The sequence below is a fragment of the Puma concolor genome, chromosome D1 (genome assembly GCF_028749965.1).
Source record: "Puma concolor isolate L17-30 chromosome D1, mPumCon1.1.hap2, whole genome shotgun sequence".
Lineage (NCBI taxonomy): Eukaryota > Metazoa > Chordata > Mammalia > Carnivora > Felidae > Puma > Puma concolor.
Window position 1 is genome coordinate 76757345 of NC_141676.1, and position 16651 is coordinate 76773995.

General features: G+C 46.2%; 1 protein-coding gene across 1 annotated transcript in view; it reads left to right on the forward strand.

Annotated features, from left to right (window-relative positions):
* Positions 1-2064: 2064 nt before the first annotated feature.
* HEPHL1 (hephaestin like 1) overlaps positions 2065-16651 on the forward strand; it is an 83949-nt gene continuing 69362 nt past the window's right edge. The window contains exon 1 of the mRNA XM_025928538.2: positions 2065-2271. Within this exon, the coding sequence (XP_025784323.1) occupies positions 2102-2271 (170 nt within the window). The 5' untranslated portion in view covers positions 2065-2101. The remainder of the gene's footprint in view (positions 2272-16651) is intronic.

Here is a 16651-nt window from a genome sequence, read left to right on the forward strand (position 1 = left end):
TTTCTATGGGTTTAGACAAATGTATAATGACATGGATCTATCAGTATAATATCTTATAGAATATTTTCTTATATTCTATAATATTATATATAATATAGTATATAATATAATAATTCTTATATTTTATAATATTCTTATAGAATATTAGCTTGTTTCCTTTTAATGCTGCATAATATTCCAGTGTTGGGATGTGCCATAGTTTATTTACTTACTAACCTACTGAAGGACATCTTGGTTGCTTCCAAGGTTGGACGATTATGAATAAAGCTGTTGTAACCATTCATGTGAAGGTTTTTGTATGGACATAAGTTTTCAAGTCCTTTGGGTAAATATCCAAGAGCATAACTGCTGTGTCATATGGGAAGAGGTTTTGTTTGTTTGTTTTATTGAGGTATAATTGACAAATAAACCTGTAAGATATTTAATGTGTGCTGTATATTTAGGTTTTTTAAAAAAATCTTTTTGAGTTTCTTGAGATTCGTTTTGTGGCCTATTCATGTACTCAATTCTGGAGAATGTTCCATTCGTATGTTTAGTTCTGTAAGAAAGTGCCAAAATGTCTTCCCAAGTGGCCGTATCATTCTGCATTCCCACCAGCAATGAATGAGTGTTCCTGTTGCTTCACACGCAGCATTTGGTGTAGTCAGTGTTCCAGATTTTGGCCATTCTAATAGTTGCGTAGTGGTATCTCATTGTTGCTTTAATTTGCATTTCCCTGATAGCATGTGATGTGGAGCATCTTTTCCTATGCTTATTTTCCATCTGTATATCTTCTCTGATGGGGTGTCTCTTGAGACCTTTTACCCATTTTTTAAATCAGGTTGTTTGTTTTCTTGTTGCTGAGTTTTTAAAAGTTTTTGTATATGTTGGATAACCGTCCTTTATCAGATGTCTTTTGGCAAAATATTTCCTAGTCTGCAGTTTCTGTTCTCATTCACTTGGCAGCAACTTTCACGGAGCAGGAATTTTTACTTTTTGAGTCTAGCTCAGCAGTTGTTTCTTTCATGCACTATGCCTCTGGTGTTGTATTGAAAAGCTCATCATCAAACCAAAGATCATCTAGATTTGCTGCTCTGTCATCCTTTAAATCTCCTTAACAGTCCCTCCATCCCTGTTTTACAGATCCAGGCTTAGAGAGGGCGAGTGATTCTTCAATGCCACTATGTGGTGGGACTGGATTGAAACACAGGTCTGCCAATCTCAAAGCCAAGCCAGAAGGCTGTCTTCTTATTCCATGGCTGCTGCCTCCAGAGCAACTCTTCATGGCGATCAGATTGGCGCTCCTCCAGGGTTGGACAAGGTCTCTGTCAAGATTCTAGGTCACAGATTAGAGCACACAGAAGAGTAAGTACTCCCTTCGCCTTTTTGACTCAAACACCTGCTACAGAATTTTACCTTCATGTGCCTGAACGGTACTCCTCCTGCAGCATTTTCATTCATCCTTACAAAGGCAGCTCACTGAGGGTGATGACCTCTAAAATTTTGGCTGAACTGAGTAATTGAGCTTCTCGTTTTTGCTGGTAAGATTTGAGAGAATTTGGGGGAGATGGTGCATGACCAAATGGAGAATTAGTGAGGTTTTACAATGTTGTTATAAACTTTATGATGTGAGTTGATTGTTTCATGTAGCCTCATAAAACAAGTTGGAGATGGCGGAGGGGGATTACATCACTCCCTCTGCCCTCCCATCAGAGATGAAGCTTTCTTTAGTGCTCAGGAACTTTCCTGATGGTCCACTCAGGCCAGCCCAGTTTCCAGATTTTAATATGTTCCTATAATAGGTGTGGAGAAAAAAACGAGGAAGAAGGGAGGAAACCCATTAGCCCAACTTGTTGCATTCCCATTCCTGGCAAAGATGAATGACTAATGTCACAGCCGTGCACACATTTCTTGGATGGCAGGCAAACGTTTTGTCATCATCGAACTCCCCTCATTGTTCGCGCTACTTACACAAGTTGTCAGTCTCTGTCCCAACCCCAAGCCACCTAAGGGGGAGGAGCTGGGCCTCGTTCATTCCTTATTTATAATTAGCTTCAAGTGAGGGGGAGGGACAGGCCGGGCTGCCTCCTGTGCAGGCTGCTTGCCTGAGTTACATCCACAAATGCCTCGGAAGCAGCAGGCTGACTGCGTCTTTCTCTTCACATTCCTGGGTCTGTCTGGGCTGGTTGGTGCAGTTACCAGAACATACCACATTGGGATTGTGGAAGAATACTGGAACTATGTGCCCCAAGGAAAGAACGTTATTACTGGGGAAAGCTTTTCAGAAGACAAGTGAGTAAAGTTGGGGTTCCCGTAGACTCCTAGGTTTGGCTGTTTTCTTGCCTCTGCATGGAGGTTATAGTCCTTGGGTGGTTGTAATGGGGAGGGGTTGATCTAAACCAAGTGAAGGGGTTTTGTGTTGGTCTGGAGGGCCCTCACAAGGGAGGGTATGTAATGTCGACATTCTTAGCCCTACCTATTTGTTGAGCTGTCTATTCACAGCCTTCTCTGTGAAGCACTCGCTACACAACCAGGTGTTTTCAATAATGGCTCACTCTATAAAAGGACCATTTTCGCTGAGCACTACTAGGGACTTCCAGGGGGTTCTGGGCTCAGGATGTTAAAAAAAAAAAAAATTAACAGCAACCCTTGGGATGAGCATTTGAGAACTTTTACGAATTCTTTACCGTTAAAACACGGTGTTTTCTAAGTTTTTATTTTTGGAATGAAGACTGGAGATAAGTAAAATATGCCATAGGTAGTTCTGTTTTGTTTTTCTTTTGTAACATTTAAAAGAGGGGCTGGGGCGCCTGGGTGGCTCAGTCGGTTGAGCGGCCGACTTCGGCTCAGGTCATGATCTCGTGGTCCGTGAGTTCGAGCCCCGCGTCGGCTCTGTGCTGACGGCTCAGAGCCTGGAGCCTGCTTCAGATTCTGTGTCTCCCTCTCTCTCTGCCCCTCCCCCGTTCATGCTCTGTCTCTCTCTGTCCCAAAAATAAGTCAACGTTGAAAAAAAAAAAAGAATCTCTTATTAAAAGAGGGGCAGTTACAATAGATTTGGCTGGTATTTTAAGAGTTTCCCTGAGGCTTTTAGAAATGGCTTTTTCACTGGTGAAAGGTTTGTTACAGCCACCTCAGAGAAATATTCTAGTCCCCAGGCCTGTGGCATAGCTGGGTAAGATGGTATCAGAGTGTTGTATTTCTCTGATTTTTAATTTTTTTGCAGAAAATAGCCCTCGCCCTTCCTCTCTCTCTCAGGGTCCAGTGTCTTATATCTCTTATTTGTTCCCCGGAGCTCCCTCTGAAATTAGCTCCCGGCTTTAGAAGCTGCAATTCATACTTTCAACTTCGTGGTTCTTAGAACATCTTATGAGATGTTCTCGCAACCACTGTTGGATATACAGACATACTGGCTTCTTTCTGATAGGCAGAGCTCAGTACGCTCAACATCCAAGTTCTACTTTCTAAGGATGAAGTTAGTCGCTAACATTCAGGAATACCACGGGGTCTCCCAACAAGTCTTTAAGGCTTGAGGAAAGACCTCCCAACAAGGCTCCCAAGAAGTCCCCCTGCCTTGAGGAAAGACCGAAGAGCCAGTTGGCTTAGACACACATCTTCCGGGTTTTCTAACAATACAAAGGTGGCCTAGTCATGTTTGGTTAGAGAAGGGTAAAACTCATGCCAGCCAGGCTGCCGAGAAAGGATCTTCCTAAAGCCTTGAACCAGGAAACTTCATGTCCAGGGGGCTGTTGCCACACAGAGCTCTTGACTTCCTTCAATCTCATATCTGCTGACCATTGGTTGTGGTAGTGTTTACTGTGACAAATGGATGTGGGAGCGAGAGGTTACCCTAACTGCCAGTAACCTTTCCCAAAATAGAGCTCTGCTGTCCTCAAAAAGAACTCAATAGGAAATCGTCATTGTGAGCGGCTATTGAACATGAGACTGTTCAAGACGTGTGCACGGAGCGTAGTGAATATAGTCTTTAAGCATGACGTGATATTGGATTGCCTTTCCACATGGTTGAGTAAAAAGCTTAGAAGTCTATCTTTCTCCTAAAATGTCAGCAGAACTGTTTGTGAGCATTTATTCTGACAGTGGAATTTCACCAGAGACTGACTTTCTTTCTTTCTTTCTTTCTTTCTTTCTTTCTTTCTTTCTTTCTTTCTTCTCTTTTAATTTATTTTTGAGAGAGAGAGAGAAACAGAGTACTAGTGGGGGAGGGGCAGAGAGAGGGAGACACAGAATCGGAAGCAGGCTCTGGGCTGGCAGCATAGAGCCCAATGCGGAGCTCGAACTCTCAAACTGTGAGATCATGACCTGAGACGAAGACGGACCCTTAACCAACTGAGCCACCCAGGTGCCCCTCACCAGAGACTTTCAATTCATTATTGCTTGCAAATGTTATTATTCCCATTTTACAAACTGAGAACTGAGGTTCCGAGGTTAAGTATTGTTGGAGTTTACAGAGTGAAGGCAGCACCAAACTCAACATTGCTCCAGATCTCGTACTTTTTTTTTTTTTTTACCATACAACCTGCTTCTTGGTAAAGGTAATCCTCTCCCGCTGAATTAAACTCAGCTTTGATGGCAGCCGGGGATTCCAGCAGAAGGAACTTTCTAGAAAGTCCCAATTCTTACCAAAGGTAGGTTTAGTCCCATGGGTTACTCTTCCCAGAGAGATATTGTGGCCAAACCGGTTACCTGGGTTCATTCAAAAACCCAAAGTACTTTAAATACCCGAATACTGCAATGCTGTTTCCACTAAAGCGGAGTGCGGGAAGACGTTAGGGACTCTGTTGATCATTTCAGTCAGAAGATGGTGCTTTGAAGAACATACCATAAAGTGTTTGAAAATAATTATGGTGAAAAAGAAAAACAATAAGGCATGGCTAAGTCATGGTTCGGTATCAGTTTAGAGTGGGGTGGTTTAACAAATGCTGTGGCCCCCCAGGAGAGGACTCTTGCCCTTCAGGCACAGCTGGCTTTCTAGACGTCATGCCGAAGTCCCCAGATATTTCCTTCTCATGGGTAAAGGGGTGGTGTTTGTGCAGGGCGGCTTCCTGATGCTTAAGGGGGAGCCTGGGTTACACAGTGTATACCGGCTTTTATTAGCAATCGTGTCCAGCAGGCTACTGGTGTGACAGGTGGCCCAGGGCAAGCCCCTGAGAGGGAACACTTGGAGTGGGCTGCTGACTCTTGCTTGGAGAACACAGGACACATGTCATGATTCACGTGTGTCACAGCTGCCACAGGTGTCACGTGTGAAGATGCCACAATTGTGGGACATAGGGAGTTCAGTACGTGTATTCTATTTTGTGCCATTTCCCCAGAAGCAAGGAGTCATCTTGGATACTGTGACCATGCCTCTCACTCAGCCTCCTGCACTTCTGAGGACAGTCTGCTGTTGAAGATATTCAGATCCAGACAAATGCCTGATGTTTAGGGGTCCAGGAGAGCCCGGGGTCTAGATCCCACTTTGAGTGGAAGGATTCTGACATAGGAATCAGGAGACCTCACTTCTAGTCCTTGCTCTGCCCCCAACTTGCTGTGAAACCTTGAACATCTCACATCATCTCTCTGAACATCAATTTCCCTAATTTGTATAACCAGGTAGTTGAACTATAATCCCTAAAATCACTTGAGAAGCGTAATTGTAAGGAATCAAAAATAATTTTTGAAACCGAATGAGAAACGTCTTACTTGGCTCACTGGTTCTAGAAAGATTTTCCCAATGGTGAAAGAGAGAAGATTTGCATACATTCAGTCTAGGAATCAGAGTTGGAGAAGGTCTGAGAGTGCGGATGTGTGACAAATTTTGAAATATTCTATATTTTTCTTTCTCTATCTATTTTCCCCCTGTTCTTTAAGAACTATCTCCACTTTTTTATGCAAAAATATTTCCCTGCAACCCTGGCTTATTCTGATCTGTTTCCTTCCTCACCGTTCACGGAGCTTGGTGTCTTTCTTAAGCCTGGGACACAGCGTTTTCTTCTCCCTGCATTGCTGTGTGGGTGTTTGAGGTACACTGGTCCCCTCTGCAGCTGAAAGAAAAGTGCCACGATGGCTCAGAGGAAGGCCTAGAGTATATGTAATAATGCCCCTCACCCACACAGAGCTTCGCTGGTGACAGTGATTTATAGAGGACTGAACACAAGGCTATTCCTTTGGAATCATTAAAGCAAAAACTAACCCCTTTGTCAATTTAGTTATTGGGTTGCTTGATCTTTGATTACGAGGATGGGGAAAATTAGGGGGATAGAATGGTGAGTGCCAAAGTTTCAGTGATGTGAAAAAAGCTTGGAAACCAAAATTAGGCAGCGCCAAGAGCCCAATAAATCCTGATTCATAAGGATAAAATAGGGAATACACTGACATCATTTTTTCCAAGACTCCATAGAAGTCAGATGGTACAATTTCATTTCCCTTCTTGGTACCTCTGCTTAATCATAGAGTTCAGAAATACAACAGAGACTGTAGGCACTAATATTTCCTAGAAAGCACAAAATTTAAGAGTTATATTCTATTTAGAAATATTTTATCCAGATGAATATATTTCCCCTGTTCCCCTTTGGGCCTAATGGGGACACTGGGCTCCTTTGATTTGCCTGGGGATGGTGTCAGCATTTGATCCATTCGTGCCCGTCCTGTTCGGGCTCATAAAGCGCTTAATTAAGGTGTACCTGTGCTTCGGTGGTAAAGCCTTGTCTTTAATGGAACCAGAGTGGGGTCACCTTATTTAAAGCTGCAATTCTCACCAAAGACCTCATTAGGCAACCAACACACATGCAGGATTTTTCTTCCCAGTAACGTGGGGGTTTTCATGGGTGCTAACTCACAGGCAGAACCCACCCTTGGCCATGAATGAGGCTGACCACTGCTCAAACCCCATCCAAGTTAGTTAGCATATAGTGCAATAATGATTTCAGGAGCAGATTTCAGTGATTCATCGTCTGTATATAACACCCAGGGCTCATCCCAACAAGTGTCCTCCTTAATGCCCCTCACCCATTTAGCCCATCCCTCCACCCACAACCCCTCCAGCAACCCTCAGTTGGTTCTGTATATTGAAGAGCCTCTTATGTTTTGCCCCCTGCCTGTTTTTATATTATTTTTGCTTCCCTTGTGTTCATCTGTTTTGTATCTTAAATTCCATGTGAGTGAAGCCATATGATATTTGTCTCTCTCTGATTGACCGATTTCGCTTAGCATAATACACTTTAGTTCCATCCACGTTGTTGTAAATGGCAAGATTTCATTCTTTTTGATTGCCGAGTAGTACTCCATTGTATATAGATACCACATCTTCTTTATCCATTCATCCATCGATGGACATTTGGGCTGTTTCCATACTTTGGCTATTGTGGATAGTGCTGCTATAAACATTGGGATGCATGTGCCCCTTCGAAACAGCACTCCCGTATCCCTTGGATAAATACCTAGTAGTGCAATTGCTGCATCATTGGGTAGTTCCATTTTCAACTTTCTGAGGAACCGCCATACTGTTTTCCAGAGTGGCTGCACCAGTTTGCATTCCCACCAGCAGTGCAAAAGAGATCCTCTTTCTCCACATCCTCGCCAGCATCTGTTGTTGCCTGAGTTATTAATGTTGGTCATCCTGACAGGTGTGAGGTGGTATCTCATTGCGGTTTTGATTTGTATTTCTCTGATGATGAGTGATGTCGAACATTTTTTCATGCGTCTGTTAGCCATCTGGGTAACCCATGATCCTTAGCATGTGACTTGATTCCTTAAGGTAGTTCATGGTCACAGTATGGCTGCTGGAACTCCAGCCCTCATGTCTATGTTCCAGGAAGGAAGAGAGGAAGGGAAAAGGTAAAGAGGGCACAATTCCTGCTGCATTATCCTATTAGCCCTTTAAAGGGCTCTCATGGAAACTCCAGACAGTCAGTTCTATGTACATCTCACTGGATACCCAAAGCCACAAAGGGGGCTCATAAATACAGGCTTTTAGTTTTGTGTTTTTCTTTCTGAGTGAAAGCAGACTTTGATTCTGTTACTCAGAAGGAGGGGAGCATAAACATTGCAAGGCAGCAGGCAGTCCCTGCCAACCTTCCCTTACCCCATTTCTCCCTGTTTCCTTCCCATCCATCACAAACACCCTCTTGGTCCCCCTCTGCCTTTTCCCGCCTCCAGATGGCGGGGGGGGGGGGGGTTCCAAGTCCTGGTTAGTGGGATTTAAGAGAACTCACAGACAATATAGTTGCTAACCGTCACTGCGCCCTCACTAGGTTCCAGGCATTATCATAAAAGGTTTTTATGCCACGCAGTGGGGTGACAGATGTCCTGTCTCAGGTCAGGGGGACCAGGAGTCCCAGGGTGGGTTTCCCTAGTCAAGTGTAGTCCAGCAGTGGTCTAACAGAGATGCCAAGGCAGCCTGGCTGGCTGGGGAAGTGTGCTCTGGCATCACCTGACAAGCTTACAGTTCTTGTTTCACCAACAGAGTAAGTATCTGAATCTCTCGTTGCCTCAACATGCTCATCAGTAAAATGGGGATAATGATAGCACTTGCTTTGGGGGTATACGAGTTCCCTGTGGCTGCCGTAACAAATTATCACAAACTAGGTGGCTTAAAACAACAGAAACGTGTTCTATCCTACTTCTGGAGGCAGAAGTCTGAAATAAAGATGTTGGCAGGGACACACTCCCTCTGGAGGCTTAAAAGAGAATCCATTTACTGACTTTTCCAGCTTCTGGTAGGAGCTGCTGGCGATCCTTGGTTGTGCCAAGGTGCCATGGCTCCGGCTTCTGCCTCCCTTTTCTTATCACTTTCTCTATGTGTGTCTCATCTTTCTCCTCATCTCAAAATCCTTAACTTGATCACATCTGCAAAGACTCTTTTTCCGAATAAGGGAATCAGGACTGGGACTTGTCTCTGGAAGCCATTATCAGCCCACTCTGGGGAGGAGGGGATCAGGAGGCTCAGATGACATAGGATCCGTGAATGTGCTCAGAAGCGGTGCCTGGCACTGTGGGTTTGCGTGCAAGAAATGCTAGCCATCATGGTAGCTCTCCTATCTTGAGGGGTCTCTGGAGAGCAGGAGTTTTGTGGGAAAGAGACTGAAAACGGTCACGTTTCCCTCTTTCTAATTAGAGCTTTGCCATAACTCCCACCGACTGAGCACCCCCCTCTCCCAGATCCTCCGCAGGGGGCTCCATATCGCCTCCTTTTCTCCTCATGATGGCTCTGTCATGGTCACCAGTTTTCAGCCAAGGAAACCGGGGTTCAGAGAAGTTGCTTCCCCAAGATCTCACAGCATCAAGTAGGGACGCTGGGATTCAAGTCTCCTCTCTTTTCCCTTTACTGCAGAAATCTGTTTTTAGCCCACCTGCGTGTGTTCTGAGGGGCTTCTGGGGACATGAAGTGGGAGAAGGAAGAACTCAGGACTTGAGTGGTGCCAGGGGAACCAGGGTGAGAGACTGTGTAGAGGAACGCATTGATTGGATGGCTTAAAATACATTAATTAGGGAGGGCGTGGCTGCACCCAAGTGTGAATGCGCATAGTCACCATCATCACCCTTCCTTTGCCAAGTAGCACTTGCCCCAATCTGGTCCTGTTTTCTCAATGTCCCTTCTCAAGCTCAGGCAACAACGTTGCTCGTCCTTCTTGGGACCATCATGGTCTCTCGCATGTTTGCTCTGACCACACCCCCTGCTGCTGCTCTGACCACACCTCCCCTTCACCCCATCTCCCCTCCACACACTCACACCTGCAGGGTCTATATGGTGCAGCTGTCAATATAGAAAACTGGGTCTGGCCATTTACTCTCCTGTCTACGTTTTGGCTTCCCAGCCAGATGGTAAACCTCTTGAATGCAGAGACTGACATTCACACATCTTTGCCCCAGTTTCTAGTGTAGTGTCCCATTTAAAACGGAGGTTTATGGGGCGCCTGGGTGGCTCAGTCGGTTGAGCGTCCGACTTCAGCTCGGGTCACGATCTCGCGCTCCATGAGTTCGAGCCCCGCGTCGGGCTCTGGGCTGATGGCTCAGAGCCTGGAGCCTGCTTCCGATTCTGTGTCTCCCTCTCTCTCTCTGCCCCTCCCCCGTTCATGCTCTGTCTCTCTCTGTCTCAAAAATAAACAAAAAACGTTAAAAAAATAAAAAATAAAATAAAATAAAACGGAGGTTTAACAATTGCTCAGTAGTTGAATGGATGGGGGAAAAAATCTGACTGAAAGATCCAGGTTGTCAGGGACAGAGGTGCTGGTGAGGTGCACATATGCTGTGAGCTACCAACTCCTCAGAATCTAACCTGGAAGCCCATCTCTGCACCGGTTAGATGGTTCTCGAAGTCAGGTTCCTTCTCACAGTGGCTAATCTCCCCTGCTCCTGGAAGGCGTCTCCCTTCACGGTATTACCTGTGGCCTTGGCAATGTCAATGTTCTATATGCTCATTTTGTCTTTCAAGCAGTTGCTCATGAGAAATTTTCCAGCCCGACTGGATTTTTTTCACAGCATAAAATACATACCTCCTCAGTTTGAGTCAAAACGTCAGAATGTTGGTTAGGGATGAGCCTGAGCGGTAGTGATTGCTCGGTCCCTCACAGTAGGGCCATCCTGCGGCTACACTGTAAATCATATAAAGTCCACGAGCACAGACGTTCCAACTAGTGCTCTCTAGCTGTGTCAGAGGCTGCTTTCTGTGGACGGCTTCCTTGAGGTCACCTTCTTTTGTTTCTTGGGCAAGGGTTGCACCTTCCCAGACTCCTGCGTGATGGAGCTTCTGTCCCACTGTTACGAATGTATAATGCGTTCTTAGCAGCAACTTGCTGCAGAGCCATTAAAAAGACTGATTTCACTGACTTTCATCTCTCCCTATTTTCTCCTCTTTGGCTGGTTCCTATGGTTTCAAACAGTTATTATGTTCTAGTTTCAAATAGCTGCTACGGTTTTTGTTTTGTACTGAGTACTACAGAGACGTGATTTCCCAACTTGTCTGCACATTCAGAACTGCACGGGTTAGATAGGACAGGTTGTGCCATAGCAACAAACAGCCCCCAGATCTCAGGGGCTTAACCCCACAGAGGCACATTTCTCACCCACTCGGCTTCATACAGGGCCATATGGCTCCAGGACAACTGTCCTCCTGGGACAAGTAATAAGCGGGGCTGCATGGATCTCGAGGCTTCATTATCTTCACTGTAAGCTTTTCCTACAGCAGAGGAAGTGAGGGGGTATTGCAATGGCAATTAAATGCCCCGGCCCAGAAATGACACGTCACTTCCACTCACAGCCATTTGCCAAAATCGCGTGGCCCCACCTATCTGCAAAGGCTCTTTGCTCTCCCCTTCTGCTGGGAGGAAAGAAGAATCAGAATGGGTAAGCACTGGAAAGTTCTGCCGTAAGAATCGTTTGGTGAACTTAGGAAAAATAAAGATGCCACGCCAGAAAGTGTGATTCAGTTGCCCCGAAGTGGGGCCTGGGGGCGCAAGTTTTTGGCAAACGTCCCAAATAATTCTGAGGCAGCTGATACATGGATGGACATTGGGGAAACTACTGCTTTAGAAAACCTGATCCTGTCTCAGGGTGACTATCGGCTCCCTATGTGGGAAGACTGACACGTCCAGGAATGTGCAAAGCAAGTCAATACATACAAGTCAGTGCTAAAATATGCAGCATATGTAATAGGTACTGTGGGAAGTCAACAAACATTCGCCCTCCTTCCGATACGCTTGCCTCTTGTTTGGGTGGCTCCGCCAGACAACTCGCTCCTGCTCAGGAACTCTTGCTCAGCACGCATTTGCGTGTGTGAGAGCGCGCATGCGTGCCCGCGCAGGCTGGGAGCCAAGAGTAGAGAAGCGGGGAGAATCAGACGTCCTTCTTTCCCTGCAGACCCTGCTGGAGAGACAGGGCCCTCCCTATGAACGACCTTTTTATAGCCTTTTCCCCAACAGGCTGAGCCTACAGAGGACGCCAGTGATTCCATATCTAATCCTTCCTCTGTCGTTGCCTTCCTGGGTGGTCCAGTGTCAGCTATAAAGCCAGGTAACTCTCCTACTCTGGGGCCAATTAGCCAGCCTGAGGATGACTCAGTTCTCCCCTGCTTCTTCCTCCTCCTCCTCCTCCTCCTCCTCCTCCTCCTCCTTCTGAACAGCCTATTCAATTAGGACTTGTATTCAGCTGCTGGTTAACAGAAGCCCGAAAAACGCTCAAATGTATTTTTTGGTTTACTCAAGAGAAAGCCAGAGGTTGGCAATCTTCAGGGTCCCAGATGCCTTTGGCTTTTCACTTGCCCTTCTGGAGGGCGTGACCTTCTTCCCCATTCTGTCAAGATGGCTGCCGAAGCTCGTCATCGTATCTTTATTTCAGGCATGAAAAAGGGGAAGGGCAAACAACGGCGAGGGTCTGCGCCAGAGGAGTCCAGAAGAAGTCTCATAGAATGACACATGCGTACATCTCATTGGCTAGAACTGTGTCACATGACCATCCAAGCTGCAAGTGAGGCTGGGAAATCTAAGGGCTCCTATCCCCAAAGCCCCAGTGTCAGGCGCCCAGACTTTTTATCCTATTCCCCTGCACAGGGAAATAGGCTTCTGCCTCATGGAACAGAAGAGGGTTGAACGCCTGTTTAGGGGCAGACACACACAGGCTCGGTAGATACACAGAAGACCGAGTGTTTACACACGGGGTCTGTGCCCAAGTTCTCGGTCTCGATGCCTGAGCGAGGACTTGTCAAGCCAGAGAGGTTGGGCAGTGACTGCCTTCCCTCCAACTCAGGCTGCAGGAGCTGTGCTCCCTGCTCAGGGCGCCAGTCCCCCCGCCAGTCCCTGCCAGTCCTCCCCTCCGTGGAGAACTCACTCGAACAACACCCCTTGTGGTGGCAGCTATGTTTTCAGAGGGAGAAGCCACATGAGAAGAGAAGTTTGGCCCCTCAGTTGCCTAACAGCCTGGACGCTCTCTTCTAAATAAGATGTGAGCTTGTTTTTTTCATTAAAGTTTTTTTTTTTTTTTAATTTTTCTAATGTATGTTTATTCTTGAGACAGAGACAGAGCGCGAACAGGGGAGGGGCAGAGAGAGAGGGAGACACAGAATCTGAAACAGGCTCCAGGCTCTGAGCTGTCAGCACAGAGCGCGACGTGGGGCTCGAACCCACGAACTGTGAGATCATGACCTGAGCCGAAGTCGGACGCTCAACCGACTGAGCCACCCAGGCGCTCCGATGTGAGCTTGTTTTTATTATGAAAGTAAATAAAAGGTATAGAGTCAAACACGCCCAAGTACCGAAGAGGGTGAGTAAACTCATTCCTTCCCACTCCTGCCTGTGGCCTCAGCCCGTGGCCCAGCGGTTACACTTTTATGGTTTCCGTGGCCACTTTCCAAATGTTTTCTGTGCATATGTGTAAATGTGTATATTGTTAAAAAAAAAACACAGAAATGGGATCATACTTTACATGCTGATCTGCAATTTGCTTTTTTCATGTGGTATCTTGGAGACTGTGCCATATTGCCCCCTGTAGAACCTCCTCATTCTGCTGTCTGGCCATGTGGTCTGAATATGCCATAGTTTATTTCTCCAATCACCATTTGAAGAACATTTTGGTCTTTCCAGGCTTTTGCTACCAAAATCACTGTGGTAATACTCCAATCCTTTTGTCAGGATTCCTACCTTGTTAGTCCCATTATTTAGGTGCTGAACCTGGCAAGTTGGGGACAAAGAGCCTTTGCTGTCTCTGGGAAGACTAGTCCCCTGGTCCCTGGCTCCTCAAAGGGGAGCCTAAATCCATGGGTTTCCCCTCTGTCCTAGGGACGTCCCACCTACTGACTCCACACTAAGGGCAGGGCAGGGTTGACACTTGTGGGTGCCTGGCCAGGCTAATAATCTGGTGCTCTGGGAAAATAAATAATATTGGGTCTCCTTCAACAGATACTTGCTCAACTCTTATTTGGAGGCAAGGCTGAGTGCCAAGGAGAGAGGAAGGTGGCCTGGTGGTGGCAGTTCATACCATCCCCTTGGTCACCAGAAGAAGGAACCCACTCTCCAGGTCACTGGAACAATCCTTCTCGGAAGGGATTTCGGTGACCACCCGCTACTACGTGCACACATCCCCGGGGGGCTCCTTCCTTCCACCTCACAAACCCCATCTGAAGCAGCTGATTCTTTCTGACCATATACAGTACTCACCACCCAGAGAAGTTCTAGAAGTTGCAATTCTCTCCACTTCCAATGTCATTTCCAGTTAATTTTATCCCTCTGGCAATGCCTTCAGCTCTACAGTGATGTGGCAATGCCCTTTGGAGCTGAGGTCTGGCTGCTCCACCCCTTAATTTGGCTTGGCTGAGAACTCTGGGAAGTTCCCTTCTTCCAAGGCCAAGACCAGTCTCTTTAAAAGGGGCTATATTGGGGTGCCTGGGTGGTTTAGTCGGTTAATCGTCTGACTTCAGCTCAGGTCATGAACTCATGTTTCGTGAGTTCAAGCCCCTTGCCAGACTCTATGCTGACAGCTCAGAGCCTGGAGCCTGCTTCAGATTCTACGCCTCCCTCATTCTCTGTCCTTCCCCTGCTCACACTCTGTCTCTGTCTCTCTCTCTCTCTCAAAAGTAAAGATTTTTAAAAATTTTATTAAAAAAACAAAAAGGAGGGCTTTATTGCTGACAGGTGTGACCATGGTCTGTGATCTGGAGTAAGCTGGGTGTCCTAGCTGGTTAGAACAAGGAAGTAATGACGCTGTGAAGAAAATGCTATTTATTTATTTATTTATTTACTTATTTGAGTCGGTGGGGTGGGGGCGGGGGAGGAGATGGGCAGAGAGAGAGAGAGAGAGAGAGAGAGAGAGAGAGAGAGAGAGAATCCCATGGGGCTCAATCCCATGACCCTAAGATCATGATCTGAACTGAAATCAAGGTTCAGGTGCTCAACTGACTGAGCCACCCAGACGCCCCAAGAAATTGCTTTTAATCTGACTGGAAAACCATGCTATGTTCTGTTTAAATGCTTTTGTTTTAAATTTTGTTGTGCTGTAAGGGTCTGCTTATACATTACAAAAAAGCAAGATGGCTGTTTGTCAGTAGGTCCTTAGGAGAAAGAAAACAGTCTTTGGAGGACAGGTCAGCAAACCAAATCTCATAAGGTCACAGGTTGGATTTCAGGGATATTCACTGGATATCTTCTGGTGTCCACAAACTCTGCCCTGGACCCAGCCATTATTGGATAGAATGTATTCTGTATTTTGGCTGCAAAGGGACCTGAGAAACAAGCAATGAGGAGCTAATTCCCTCACTATTGCTACTACGAGAGAACAACTCGGTGTATGTTCTGCCAGTAGTGATAGAATTCTGTCATCCAGTTGTAGAGAAGGCCACACCCGAAGACCCCAAAGTATCCTGTTACCTGGCAGTCTGTGTAGAGCAAAGAGAGCAACCAAGCATGCCTCCAACCCCACATCCACAGTACACATCCTGAGGGGTTCATTCTTCCGCCTGCTTGAACTCAACCTTGACTTTTTCCCCTAAGCAGTCACTACCAATCAATCAGATTTGGTGCACAAGTTAAAACCTATCTGCCATCCCTGGCCTGGAGAATACTCAAAGTCAAGTGTGGCCACATACCCTTTTCTGCAAACGTAGTTTGCAAAATTATCCCAGTTTTAATCTGCCAATCTGGGGGCAAATTCAAGGCTTTTCTTTTTCTTTATTCCAAAGCCACTAAGCACCAACGCTTCTTAGGCAATTACTAAGCATTACAATAAAAAAAGGTATTTGATGGATTTTTGTCTTCAATTAGCTCACAAACCAGAGATGTACGTATCTTACTGTGACACGTTTTTGGCAAGTGTGTGATTCGTGCATGAACAGAGCACTGTGCATGTCCAGAAGGGGAAAGGAGGAAGAGTTTCAATTGATTTGGAAGGGTGCTTGACAGGTAGAGAGTAGGGAATAACATCCAGACGCGGGGAAAGAATGTGTGCAAGTCTTGGAATGCTGGAAAGGATACAGTGCATTTTGAGGAGGCTGAACGTGAGGCCTGGCAGAAGTGTGAGGTCAGGGGAGGTAGGCAATGAGGAAATGAGGAAATGAGGCCAGGGAAGAAAGCTGGGCTGGATGTACCAAAGAACACTGCTCCTGCTTTGACTTGAGCCACTGGATCCCTGTCCCCTGCTTGACCCAGACACCCTCTCCTCCATCTACCTACACCCCTATCTGCTGCTCCATGGTGGGCTGGATGCCTGGCTGCTTGACACGCTGACAGCTGGCTCCATCATCCTGAAGAGCCTGCGGGGTGGGCAAAGCTACCATTCATACCTGAGACTGCTGGACAGCTTTGTGGTAGGAGCTGCTTGGGAGCTTCGTATCTGAGTCACTGGTTACAAACACTGGGTAATCTCTTTGAGGAAATGAGGACGGAACCCTGAAAATATCTTGTGTCTTTGGCTTTTTGATCTATAGTGCTTTCCCCAAACTTAATGAAGCAAACAAATCCATTAGTCAATACTGAGACTCTCAGACCTGGTGTGACTCCATCAACTCAATTGGTACTTAATCACATACTGCTGTATGTCGCTACCCAATTTTTCCATTAGGTCATACACTCTTTTGTATCCCTCCATAGCACACAGCAAGGTGCTGGGAACATGGTCAATACCTACTTAGTGTTTGTTAAAAGAAAATTGAAGGGGAACGTGTTGAACCCAAAGGGGCAAATGGACAGCCCGA